General features: G+C 38.4%; 2 protein-coding genes across 2 annotated transcripts in view; one reads left to right on the forward strand and one right to left on the reverse strand.

Moving 5' to 3' along the window:
- LOC119733146 overlaps positions 1 to 14,170 on the forward strand; it is a 61,401-nt gene that overhangs the window by 2,883 nt on the left and 44,348 nt on the right. The window contains exons 2-3 of the transcript XR_005271672.1: positions 3,861 to 3,982; positions 7,291 to 7,437. The gene's annotated coding sequence lies outside the window, so the exon portion shown is untranslated. The remainder of the gene's footprint in view (positions 1 to 3,860; positions 3,983 to 7,290; positions 7,438 to 14,170) is intronic.
- LOC119733148 (E3 ubiquitin-protein ligase TRIM56-like) lies at positions 7,829 to 13,441 on the reverse strand. The gene is made up of 3 exons (XM_038206723.1): positions 12,341 to 13,441; positions 9,747 to 9,757; positions 7,829 to 8,454 (listed from the first exon to the last, which is right to left on the reverse strand). The coding sequence occupies exons 1-3, from the start codon at positions 13,438 to 13,440 to the stop codon at positions 7,829 to 7,831; spliced, it is 1,737 nt and encodes a 578-aa protein (XP_038062651.1). The 5' UTR covers position 13,441.

Here is a 14,170-nt window from a genome sequence, read left to right on the forward strand (position 1 = left end):
AATAGTGGCCGCACGAGGTCGCTGTTCGCGCTGTATTTTTACATGCATGTGCATAGCGCGTGAGGATATATGCCGACGACCGCGTACGGTACGAATAACGACGAGAGCATTGACCAAGGCTATGTATGTCTTGACAAAATCTCCACACTAGCTGCATGGTTGGAAGTGCATGCCGCAGCAATGCACTACACATCGGTTGCGAAATGGATAATGTTATGGAATTTAAATTGTTGAAAATACATATGGCTACAATCACAGTCATTCAGTCATACAATCAGACAGTGATAAATCGTTAATTTTGGCATCTGTTTTGGGCATGGAGAAATAAAACACATTGGTTTTGAGGTAAACTTTTGGCGATCGTAAACATCGTTCAATTTCTTTACATTTGCTAATTTTGGTCCGCGTACGAGTTGGCTGGCGTACGAGTTGTCTCGCGTACGAGTTGACCGCGTACGAGTTGCCCTGTTTCCATGGCTTCCAAATTAACGTGTTCACAATCGTGAGGGGAGCTCTCGGAATTGAACGGAAAATTTCACTTTTCATCTGGATCGTAAGTAAACTTCAGTACAACCATCTCAATTATCAATGTCTACTTGTACCTCAGGTGGCGTATTTAGTAATTTGGAGGCCATTTTGAGTGTGAAATCTGATGTTTTTGTTGGGCAATGTTGGGTTTTTGGGTCAGTGACAGAATAGCCCCATAATGTGGCCAGTTTACTGGACTGCCTCCGTAAACATAGGCCACACATCCACATGTACAAAAATCGTGTCGACGGAGCCAAATTTTGATTTTCACATTTAGGCTTAGTTTGTAGGATTTTTTTGCTTTAGAAGCATACTCACCCTCTTTACAGGCTAATCAGAAAGTGCTGCCTTTTTCAGATGTCTTAATTTTGTGAAATTTCATGTTGAAATTTTGATACGCAAACGTGTAAAAATGAATCTGGAAATTTCACAAAAAATATACATCTGAAAAAGGCAGCACTTTCTGATTAGCCTATAAAGAGGGTGAGTATGCTTCTAAAGCAAAAACAAACCTACAAACTAAGCCTAAATGGGAAAATCAAAATTTGGCTCCGTCGACACGATTTTTGTACATGTGGATGTGTGGCCTATGTTTACGGAGGCAGTCCAGTAAATAGGCCACATTTATGGGGCTAGTGACAGAATTGTGTTGCTCTGCATAAACCAGAGTTGTAACGAGTCACTGATTTTTGTGACTCGAGTCGAGTCGAGTCATTTTAAAGAAATGACTCGAGTCGAGTTGAGTCATTAGGTCAACAAGGTCGAGTCGAGTCACAGAGTGTGGTCGAGTCGAGTCGAGTCGAGTCAAGTATTTAGCTCGAGTCAATTCGAGTCACAAATATTTGAACACTTAATTACAATAAAAAGCAACAAACACAAGAGAGAAAGAATACAAGGCACCAGTCTATTACGGAAATCCAAAGACATAAAGTATGCTGTATGGTACCCAACCAACAGTTTCCATTGCTAGCTCACGTCACAGATAAGAAGATGTGAAACTTCGGTCTAATATAACTGGTTTGGCTTCGGGTCTAGATTTTGTTGTTCGCTGATCGCTGACAACGTTAAAACCTAATTGCATTATACAAAACTGTTTCTGATTATTTAAAGGTGGGCCCGTCCGTATCCATTTTTGTGTGTGAAATCGGGACATGAATTTAGCCAGCGTTCCACCAAGAACTTCAAAATCGCCCGAAACCAATGATGAAACCACGGATTAAGAAATGCGTTTTAAGTCTGGTTCCGGGTTTAGCATTACATGCTATAGAACCACAAGGTGGGAGTCCGCGACACGGTGTATGTTTGTTGTTTCATTATGGAGGAAGGAAACAGACTGCCGCTGTATATAAACGTACATTATTCGCGAACATTAACGTGACGTGAACAAAAACTGGCAACGCGAACGGCGCAGCGTAAGTCATTGCAAATATTTTTCGCAAGTAAATTTTGCTTTTATTTTGGGACTCGAGTCTTATTAGCCTTCCTCGAGTCGAGTCGAGTCATTCTGATGAGGGACTCGAGTCGAGTCGAGTCATTTGCTCGCAGTGACTCGAGTCGAGTCGAGTCCTTTACCCGTCGGGACTCGAGTCGAGTCGCCAAAAAATGTGACTCGAGTCGGACTCGAGTCGAGTCATTGACTCGAGTCATTACAACTCTGGCATAAACCATTAGCTTGGACCCCACTATCGCTAGACCATGCCCGAATGTTAAAAAGGTGATAAGTTGGGTCCAAGTTACTTGGACTAAAAGAAAATAATTTGTTATGGCAGTGGATATTTTGCCGGAGACGGCCAAACGTTAGTTTGCGGAATATGCACTGAACATGTACAGATAGGCCTACTGTTTTTTGGTACTTAAACATTTTCCGGTGACAAATTTTAGTCTGGCTCCATGCCAATTATTATCGTTGTAACTTCGTATTCACAAGATAGGAATCAGACCAATATTATCGTTGTAACTTCGTATTTAGATAGGAATCAGACCATTTTATAATTTCGGATTTACTTTATTTCACTTTTTAAAAAAAATCCTCCAGAGCCACAAATCTGAAAAAGAAAATGTAATACTCTGCAATAAAATGTTTGAGACATGTTAAAATAACAAAAGAAGGATATTCTTATTTATTTGGGGCCATCCCCCCCCCCCAAAGAAACCTTTGAAATGTGGCAGGGATGGGGATCGAATCCAGGTCATCCCTCTCACAAGGGCCGTTGCTTAACCACTACACCTAGTGTGCTACACAACTTTTGGTGGGAATTTAATACATTGTATAATTCAGACCTATCTAAAGAGTACTGTGCCCTCTGTTGATATGATGATTGCCACCGGCAAACTTTAGTAAACGTTAGTTTGCCGGCATTACCTCCGGCAAAATATCCACTATCTTTTTTTTTTTTGGACGCATATAGCTTGAGTTTACTTGAGTAACTCCAGCTCCAATGCTTAAACTTGGAGCTGGAGGCAGAACTACCTTAAAAAAACTAGATCGTAAGAGGCCCGAAATCCGGGACCGTGTATCCCCCAGTGTTGCAAAAATAGTCCATTTTCCCTCTATTATCCCAACCAAGATTCTTTAATCCATATCTCATGCAGTAAAACGCCACTATATACAAATGCATAGTATTATCCTTGAACGTGGCATTGTATAACGAACACCACTATAACAAACATTATTTGACTATAACAAATAATCCCTATGGGCTCCCAAAATAGTAAATTTTATTATAGTTAATGCAAAATCAATATAACCATGCTATTACGAACAACCACTATAACGAATACTGTCTGTCGACTCCACCATGTTCGTTATAGCGGCGTTTCACTGTTAGTAACTCCAGCTCCAATGCTTATTGCAATTAGAGCTGGAGGCACAACTACGTTAAAAAATCTAGATCATAAGAGGCCTGAAATCCAGGACCGTATATTGTATTCCAGTGTATTCCAAAATATTCCATTTTCCCTCTATTAATCTAGAGATGCCACTTTTTAGGTTTTAACCTGAATTCAGAGTTGTTGTTTTTTTTTTTAAATGAGACAAATTAAAAAATGTTGGATTTGGTCTGAAACTTCCAGAAAACACATTTTTGAAAGGGGGTAAGGGTAGTTTCAGGTTTTTTTTAGTAATGTTTCAGGCTGATTATCCCTACCCCAAATCCCATAATCCATACCAAATACCATGCAGCAGTCATTCATGAAGCTAATAATCGACCTCAAACTGAACAAAAAAGAGTAAAAACATTTATTTCACTGACAAATTTTCCATTTGACTTGATCATCCATCATTGCACTATTTCATGCCGAAGTATTATAGACTCTGATTTTGTTACCAACAGACTTTGAATGATGCTATTTGACCCCTGAAAATTGAGAATCAGCCAAAGCAGTCCTGTATGGCGGTCGTGTGGAAAGGATGCAACCGTGTGGGATGGCCTTCACTACAAGCAGTCACTTCTCGGTAAGCCCAACACGATCATTTATTAAGTTGCCCCATTCATGGGGAGGGGGGGGGGGTAGACTTTTTTATAGGGAGGGGAGATGGGGCAACTAGAACCAACTTTTCAGCCCTTTTCACACTAGAGCCTCTCAACCTGGGTTGAACTCAACCCTGGGTGAACCCAGTGCCGCCCTGGGTTGAGTTTTTTATTTCAACCCCGTGTTCAACCCCACATCATTTCACACTTGTTTCATGCAAATCAAGCTTGTCATGCTCAGGTACTACTGTTTTGAACCCTGGCCAGAATTTCAACCTGGGTTGAAAATCTCAACCCTGGTCTGGAGCAGGGTTGAGTTCAACCCGGGGCGAAATCAATCTCGGGGTTGACACATGGTTGAAATTCTTTAAGAGTGAAACGATACATGTTTTCAACCCTATGTACGTCAACCCCGAGATATGTCTAGTGTGGAAAGGGCTTCACTTTAATAGAGAGAAGCCATCGTCGCAAGCCTACTTCTGGACCCCTTTCCCGCAAGACTCATGAAAATCCACTTTGTTCACCAAGCTAGCTGGCATGTTTAGAATAAAGAATAACTACATGTGTATGTGTTTTGAACTCATTACAAGTGTCCCCAAATAGGGTAAAGTCACAGAGTTTTGTGGGTGTCCTTAAACTTAGCAATATGCCTTCAGAAGCTACGAATGTGGATACAATTAGGACATCATGTTTGTCCTTGTTCACCCATCCTATCAAGATGGTAAAAAGAGAAAACAGGTCACGATGAAGCCATTTTTGGTGAGAGCAGTGGCCCAAAACATTATTTTATCTGTTTCCACAAATTTAGCATCAGAAATTACAGTTGTTTGAGCTGGAAGGCACAAATACCAGCTGTGCAAGTCAAAGTTTCAGATGTCCTAAGGTTAAGTTCAACAAAGTAATATTTAAAAGATTAGTCACAAAATGTTGCTAATAAATGTCCTTATCCCAGTGACTAAAAAGGATGAATGCATTTATTTCTGCTCATTTCAAAACCTCAGAATTTACCAGTAAATTTGAATAGATTTATTACAGTATCTAGTTTGAAAAGTCTCATGAAAATTAATAATTCTTTGTTGAAACTCAAAACTGCAGTGACGGGGATAATTGTTTTCATTAATTTCAAGTTGAAATGGCAACCAAATAGGTACAACAATGAAAACAGAGGTCTGGAATTTAATTCTTGAAAATGCAAGGAAATTTCAAGGAGGCAGTCAGGCAAAAAGCAAGGCAACAGAGGCCATAGCATCCTGAAATTCAATACCATTTATTTGAACATTTGTTAAAATGATTGGCAACCTTCACACTTAAAGAATGTTTAACCTTCAAAGAAATAATCAACTTTCATAGTCATGTGTATGCTTAAAGGTACATTGTGCATAGGGTCATTTGCTTTTTGCAAGATTTTTTTCCAAAGCAACAAAAGTGCCCAATATTTTTAGTAGGTTGCATAACAAGCATTCTGTTCAAGTCTTAGCTGAGTGGCTACTACATTTTGGAGAAAACAGAGAAAACATCATGCACAAGTCTTTGCATCTCGTAACTGGATTCTGTAAGCACCCCATTTTGAAACCACCTTCAATGTTGTTTTCTGACAATACCATTTCAGGTGGAATTATTTCACAGGGTATTTGTTACCAGTCCAATCTTCACTTTGAGGTTTCTGTCATTAAATCTTTATGTGTTTATCTGAGTAATTGCAAATGATCTCACCTGGCTTTAAAAGTGAAGTTAACAGAAATACAGAATAATTGATATTGTACAGGCTGTAATTTCCATTATCAGAAAATGTCATGTAGAGATCGCACAGTATACAATGAGCAGATGTATGTTCTATTAGGAACAAATTGAAGAATATACATAAAGGGAGTTTACAAAGTCTTGTTGGGACTACTAAGATCTATACAGTGGTGAATTGTTAAACACTTAAAAGTCTTCTTGAACATTTAATTTTTACAATAAGATTGATAGTTTACAAAAAAATCATTATTTTTGGCTGAAACGCAAACTGAAGTGATGATTATTTTTTTCATTTTGAAACTGCAACCAAATAAACAATGAAAACAGAGGTTTGAAATTAAATTCTTGAAAAGACGAGGAAATCTTTTTGGTTTGTAAGGAAAAAACCGGGAATAGAATTTCGCTATTTGTGGGGACCTTTTTAAGGTGGCAGTCAGGCCAAAATCAAGGCAACTGAGGCCGTATAGCTTTCTGAAATTCAGCATGAGTCGAATTGATTTCTAAGCATTCAAACTGAAGGGATATTTGACAGTCTGAGAAAAAATGTCAACAAAATTTCAAATCAAGATAAAAAAATTCTTATAAAAATGAGTCTTAATTCTGTGAATTGAGACAGGAAAGCAAATTAATTTTCACTCATCTTTAGCAAACATTTCAATAAGTAAATTATCTTCAGTTTACATGTAATCATATCGTTAATTCAAATGCGTAAACAGAAACTGCAAAAAGTAACATCAAAACTGAGTAAATGAAGGCTTACATTGAACAGTAATCTGAGTACTAATTATCATGGTGATGCGTATGCTTAAAATGAATTCATACAATACTATTTCACAAAATACTTGTAGTATGGTTACATCTCAAGGATGAAGTGGTTGTAAAACTGTCTCAAAATTTCTATTGTCAAAAGTACAATATATAATGGACTACACGTACATGTAGATTTCATTAGGAAAACATTTCAGAATCTCAGGGAGTTTACGTAATCTTGGCTTTGTCTCCAGCTTTGGCTTCTACTATGCAGATTGCAGAGCCCATGATGAGGTCAAGATATAAACCTCATGAACAATGTCAACACAATTCTCTATTCTGTGAATGAAGATCTGAAACCACATTAATAGAATGAGCTTTGTCACTAATCTTTAGGATACATTTAGACAAGTCAATTTACTTGGAAGAGTAGTGTTTTATTTATTAAATAGGCAGATGCCAACAGCAAAAAAAGGAACAAAAATTTAACTGAGTGAATAAAGGCTTATCTTGAACACAAATCCTAACACCAAATTGAACTGAGTAATGCATTTGTAAAGTTGTAATTACTCAAAATAAATTTTAAGAATGTTGCATCTCAAGAACGAAATGATCCTAAACATTTCTCAAGTCTTTGTTATAAAGATAGCAGAATATATACAGCAAGTTCCACCAGGAACAATTTAACAAACTTAATTGTGTTTATGAAATCTTGGCTTCTTTCCTGGCTTTGGCCCCAGGCTGCATGATTTTTGTCCCCTGATGTAACTCCAGTACAATATTGGTCCATTTTCTTCTTTAGAGACACCGTATCCTGTCACACAAGGCCAATGGATGGTTGGTGTATTTTCACTGAGTTTGAATGTGGTAGTATTCTTAGGAATCTAGTGCCAGAGATGAAGCGGAAGCCACAACGAAGCCGGGGTTTCATAAACATCACAAAGAGTTGGTAAGTATTGGATAGATTTATGGTGATCCATGTACTGGGTGAGGGAGGGGTGTTGGGTTGAGGAGGCGGGGGTCATTACATTCAAACACCTCAACACCCACTAAACTCCCCTCTCCTTTCAAATTAATCAAGATTAAAACAAATTGTCCCCCAATCAAATCAAATGTAACTGTAGTCAATACACTGTTTATATAAGACTTTGTATAGTAACATAATGTAATTGATGCATTGTTTATTTAAGAATTTGTATGGTAAAATGGTTCACATCAGAGGGATCTGGCAGTTTGGAATGTTGCTTGTGGTGATGGTGATGTAATGACTGGACAAATTCATCCTCAACATTTGCTGTTGGGATGATGATGATTGCTAGTCAATGTCATGTTGGATTACATCACACCTTGTGATACATCTGGATTGAGTGTCCATTAGCCACTGCCAGCTGGCCATCTGATGTGAACGTGATTCCACATTGGTAATACAGACCCTGAGCCAGGCAATCAAGAAACCTGCCATCTAGGTCATAGTGGTGAATATGACCAGTGTCATCATCACCACCTTGGTACACTACAAGGTAGATGCCTGAGCTGTCACAGCATACACCACGGCAGTACTCCACTGGCTCACCATTAATGGTTGGCCGGATGGTGGCATTTGTTTTACCTTTGCTGTCACTAACGTCCACTTTCCCTGTGTTATATCCACTGACCACAACTCTTTCAGTGTCGTCATCCACAGCCAGGTAGTAAGGTGGAGTCTGCACTGGTATGGTGTGTAGGATCTCACCATCAGTGGGTCTGTGTTCAGTCCACACCATTCTCTTGATATCACCCACTACGATTGTACATGTACTATTTTTTATGGCTAGACTCTGTAGGTCCATTTCTGTCTTGTCTACCTGATGCTTGGGCACCGTTGGGAACTGCATAACAAGAGTGTTGTCTTTCATGTTGAACACCTTGACATACTTGCTTCCATCCAACACAAGCAAGCGTTGCTCAGGATTGTGGATGGCTGCAACTGCCAGTGGACCTGTGGGTAAAGAAGAACTCAAATGTAACATATGCACAGAATATAAATGCACTGTCACTATTCTGAGTCCTCATGAAATATAAATACCTATTATGATAACCTACCTATAACAATGAATACATGGCGTGCCTTAAAACCCGGACATGTAGAATGAATAGGCCTACATGAACATTGTGCAGTCTTCAACCACCATACATGTATAATTGTGAATAACTGCAACGTCTTGGAGATACAGTTTTGTGAAGTCTTTTATAAAGTTAATGCACTCTCTGTGCTATTCTAATTGTTCAAACATCAAAATATATTAGTCTTATATTTAACCGTGTTGCCATTTCTTTAGCAATAAAAAGGTTGCTCAATTTTCAAATGAAGCATTGAACAACATAGACCCCATTTTTAGACAACAAATAATTGAAAACTGTTTAATAACAACTCAGTTCTTGTATGTAGTTACATGTATGTTAGCAATTTCCAAGGTTCAGCGATACGGTTCCTGAAACTCAATTAATATTGGTTATTATTCAAATAATTGTTAAACTCACAGTTTGCACGTAAACATTTTTTTATTTGCTTTTTTTTTTTTTTGGCAAATTTGTTTCATTGAGACTTTGAATAGCTAAATTTTATAACATTCTCTACATAAAAACATCCTAAAACATACCGCTATTTCGCAAAACATATCGTTCATGGCCAAAAAGTGGCACAATTGCTTCACCAAGGTTTACAACGCCCACCTCGAGTCAACATGTAAATTAAAGCTATAGTCCATCATTTGCAGCCATCCGAAAAGTAACTGGCGTAATTATTGTTGAAAAACGTACTTGGTTGAAAGATAGTAAGGGGACTAAACTCCCTGTCAAATTATTCCTCCTGGCAAGCTGTCATTTTGAAGTAATCAACGAAAGAAGGCCTTTCCAAAGGTGCGTCTTAAGACGCACCGTAGGAAAATTTAAATCAATAGTTCGTTTTGTTATTCGGCTAAGCGCGCACAAGCATTGGCACGACGCATGCGCGCGCGCAGTTGCTATAATTCGTCGGATCAGTGCACGACATCGCGTATAGCTGCAATCGGCTCAGTGAGAATGCGTCTCGGATGCTGAATTCAGGCCCAATCCAAAACATGATTCAGCAACTTTTGATTTGAATTGAGATCCTAGAATGCTGTTTTTCTTCATCAGGCTAGTTGTTCAGTATCCTTCATCAGATTTTAAACGCTTTTGTTGCTTCAAACGAACAAAATGCACAAACTACAAATGATGGACTATATCTTTAAGTGAAACAATCCATTGGTCTGTAAAAAACGAAAAAATAACCTTTTACACACACTACAGCCTGTCGAAAAAAAAATGGTACAATCGAAAACAATTTTTTTGTTCAATATTAAATCTCAACATAAGTAAGTCGTTTTGAGCATCACATTAAAGAAAAAAGAAAGACCAAGCTTTCCAATACTTTTTGTTTCATTTCATTTGCTTAAATTGTGAATCCAGAGATAACTCCAGTTACTGCGGAACACAAAATCGAGTTTCTTTCTTTTGCCAAGTTACAATCTTTTGTGAGCTTCAAGACAGCATGGCACAGTACTCGAAACAACTCTGCCCATGCATAAAAGTGGCACATTGAAATCGATTTTGGTGTATCGCACTAAATTGATTATATTTCTGAATAGACAAAACAAATAAGATCAAACAAACACTATTGGAAAGCCCAGTCTTTGTTCTTTAATATTATGCCAAGTAAGAATGACTTATGACTTAGGATTTTGAAATTTCATATTTAACTAATTTTTTTCCGATTGTACCATTTTTTTTGAGACAGGCCTTAGATGATTACGTTATGTAGGGCAGTAAGATGCCTACATTGTAAATAACAAGACACAATAATGTAAAGATCACTAATGAATCACTGGTAACTGTACAACCTAATCTATAGGTCTTCAGTTAAAAAACGACATAACAACCTTTTACACACACTAAATACTTATGTTATGTGGGGCAGTAAGATGCTTAGTAAGGACAAAAAAAATACTCGGTCTCTGGTCAGTGCACGCGTCGATTTTAATCATGCTCGTCAACCTTTTTTTTTTCTTCAAATTTACACGGAAGCTACAACAGTGCCCTCTATTGCCGCACCTCCTCAAATTTTTGTTACAAGGAGCACCAAGGAATGGGAAAATTGCACCAAGGCAAATGATGAAGGGCACCAAGGCAAATTATGGAGGACACCAATGTGTAATGAGGACACAAAAAAGCAAAATAGTACCCACCTTGTCTGTACAATTCAAGCTTAAACAAAAAAAGCCACCAAAAAAACCCCCCAAAAAATGCGTCGCAGCATCAATTCCAGAACTTCGGTCTGACCATTTGGCCTAACGTAAAGATCACTTATGAATTACTGGTAACTGTACAACTAAATCTATTGGTCTTTAAAAAAACGAAATAATAACCTTTTACACACGCTAAATACTGACGTTATGTAGAGCAGTAAGATGCTTAGGTAAATAACAAGATACAATAACGTGTAGATCACTAATGAATTACTTCCGTTTATGATTAATAAAAATCACGTTATAAAAACGCGAACATTTGGTTTAAAAACTACCAAACCAAAAATTCACTAAAAACTCTCTCCCCAAAACAGGTTGTTACGAACCCACTTAATCTGTAACCCTTTAGTACGGTTGCTCCCGCACTAGAATTTTCGGTATTTAATGAATGTTTGTTATGGCGGCTACGCGTGGGTAAATACCCTATATAAGCACTGACTGGCTTTTATTCGGTCTCAGTTGGTGCCCATGTACAACCATGTGCGATTTTCATTAGCGCGTCGTTGAGCCAGCATCTCCCGCCGTCCTACCGATTTAGTACCCCTCATCGCTGGATCATGGCCGAGGCTGACGGTACTACCGGACGGAGACCTGGACTGTCGTGGCCTGCTTGATGTGGCTGAATTCTCGGTGCTCAACGCTGACTTACCTGTGGCTTGGTTGATCTACGGCTGGGTGCGAAGATGCTTGGTTCGACGGCTGCGCTAATACCATTGTGGGCACTGGATGGGCGGGCCCTGTTCCTGCTACTGGTTCCTTTGGTAATTATATTTGGCCGAGTACAATTTGCCTTTTTTGTGTGATTTGCTTATTAACTCTATTTTGCCGGCTTGTTCTTTACTGTATTTTGCCTGTTTGTATAAATTGCTGCTTTGCTAATTTCTTTGTAATTTATTTTGCTTTGCCTGTGTCTAATGCTTGGAGGTTCTTGCATGACGTTTACAGTTGAAGACTAACTGAGAATGTTTGTATCACCCACTGTCCTGTTGATTGATTTGGGAGAATTAATTAAATTTTGTTAATCATATATTGGTCTCATTTTTGCCTTTGATTCAAAAGTCATGATTCCCGTTTTTATTACTTATTTCTTTCTGCCGTGCATTCCCCGCACGTAACAAGGTTCTTTTCCGGTGTTTTGTTTACTGGGTAGAACATTCTACTCACACGGCAGATTAGTTTGTTTGCAAAGCAACTTCACACTTTTCTAAAGGTTACAGACCCCAAAATAAAAACAGTTTTTCTTCCAAATAAACTGAAATCAGTAATGAAATAAATAGAAGGTTTGTTGTAGTTTTTTTGTGTATGTGTGTGTGTCAGAGTGTGATTTTTTTTAAACATAGGCCTACACGTAAAGAAAAAATATTGAAGTTTTGTCGGGAGAACAAAATCAAATTTGTCAGAGAGCACTGTCAGCACATCAATTCCTTGCCAGTAGTTTATTGTTTTTCATTCTCAGTTGTCAGATCTGCATGTGCACATGGAAGACTGACTTGTAATTTCCACACAATTATGAACGTTTGTGTTGATGAACATGTACATAAAAGGAACTTACCTTGTACGCGAATGGTTCCCTTGTGTTGTCCCTCATTGCTGCAGATGACCACTCGGTTGTTGAAACAGTCTGCCACAGCAAGCTCACCAGGTTGAGTAGCAGTAACACTTTGAGCCCAATTGAACTCTCCTGGACCACGCCCCTCTGTACCAAACTCACGACACATCTCCCACTGTCTTAACTCCAGCTTGCCCAGATTAATGTCACCAATCCTCTGACCCGGGGTGAAGCTCAGATAGGAAAGCTTGGGATCAATCTGGGGAGGATTTTGACTCTTGAGTGATTTCAAGTCTTTGCTGATGATAGGGTATAGGGACAGAAAGTCACTGTCTGATGCAGTGTTAATGATATCCTGGGATCTCCCTAGCAAATGTTTTTTACTTTCTAGCATCATTGTCAGTGTTGACTGATGCTCATCATATGTTCTGTTGCGATCCTGCTGGAGTTGTTTGATTTCTGCAATCATCTTTGTCTCTTGAGTTATTATCTCAGCTCTCTTTTTATCCGCTTTGTCTTGCACAGCTTTCACAGTCTTTGAGACGTTCTGTGTAAACTTCTGCTTAGCTTGTGATGAAGTGGCCAAAGATTGTTCAAGTCTTTTGATGTCTTTCGTGAAATCTGGAAACATATCTTTCAGTGACTGTTTGTATTTGCGAGAAGCCTCTCCAGACTCAATGTAGTGATGTTTTGGTTTACAGTGGCTTACTACAGTACAAACTCGGCAGATTAACTCTTCACATGTCTCACAATAAAACCACTTCACTTCCCCCTTGTGTTTCTGGCATTTAGACTCATCTTCTTCGGGCGTTTTTTTCACTGAACTAACCACCTTTTCTTGGAGTGAGACCTCCTCAACTATTCCCATCAAATGGAAATTTGTTTTCAGGCCTTGAATGTGTGTCTCTGGAAGTACTGTCTCCCGTCGACAAACAGGGCAAGGAATTGTTTGTTGACCTGCATACCTGCTGGTGTAGTATTTCTCAAGACATTTCTGGCAGAAGCTATGCATGCAATCCAGCACCTTGGGCTGTTTATATTTGTCTGCGCATATGTCGCATTCAAGATGGGGACCGATGCTTTTTAGAGCTGTAGCCATTTTATCTGTATACAAAGAGTATTTAAAAAGAAATTGAAATAGTTATAATACAGAGATGTAACTTCTTTAATACTGTACTGTCTGTGTGAGTTCATCCGGGCAAAAAAAACCCAAAATTTTATTTTCATCTGTTATTTTGTATTTACATGTATCCACTTCTGAACAAGACATCAATTTTTTTTTGAATTCCTGTCAAATTTTGAAGAGCTCTGATGATCTGAAGAGCCCTGGTACGTGTACGGTAGCTTGTGCCCTGATCTGGTCATTACTAAATATACATGCAAGTTTTATTATTAAATATAGGTTTTGTTGGAACATTGTTTAAGGCAAATTGTGATTCCTTCACTTGTACCGGTAAGCTAGCATTTAACCTCGTTCAAAATAAATGACACTCTTTTCTTACCTTTTTTAAAATTTCAACCAAATCAATTGAAGACAAAGTGGTTTGCGTTTGTTGTTACAAATGCACTGGAGTTGTCGGGCAGACATATTTTATTCAATAAACACTGCCGTGTTAAGTTATGAATATGTTTATGTAAGAACAAAGGACCACGAAATTAAATCCTGTCATGTACAATCAATTATTTTGTGGTAAAATTCAGTAAACATTCAATGTACACAAGTTATTTCTGGCTTGATGACGTCATTATTCAAAAACAGGAAGTGAATACTGATTTAGTTCGGAGTGGATAAATGTTCATTGTGAAAATTAATGACGTATGAAAGTATG

This window comes from Patiria miniata, unplaced genomic scaffold (genome assembly GCF_015706575.1).
Source record: "Patiria miniata isolate m_02_andy unplaced genomic scaffold, ASM1570657v1 HiC_scaffold_25, whole genome shotgun sequence".
NCBI classification, from domain to species: domain Eukaryota; kingdom Metazoa; phylum Echinodermata; class Asteroidea; order Valvatida; family Asterinidae; genus Patiria; species Patiria miniata.

What these genes read in the sequence shown, in the direction of transcription:
- LOC119733148 (XM_038206723.1), bottom strand. Translation starts at nt 13,440, where the DNA reads ATGGCTACAGCTCTAAAAAGCATCGGTCCCCATCTTGAATGCGACATA.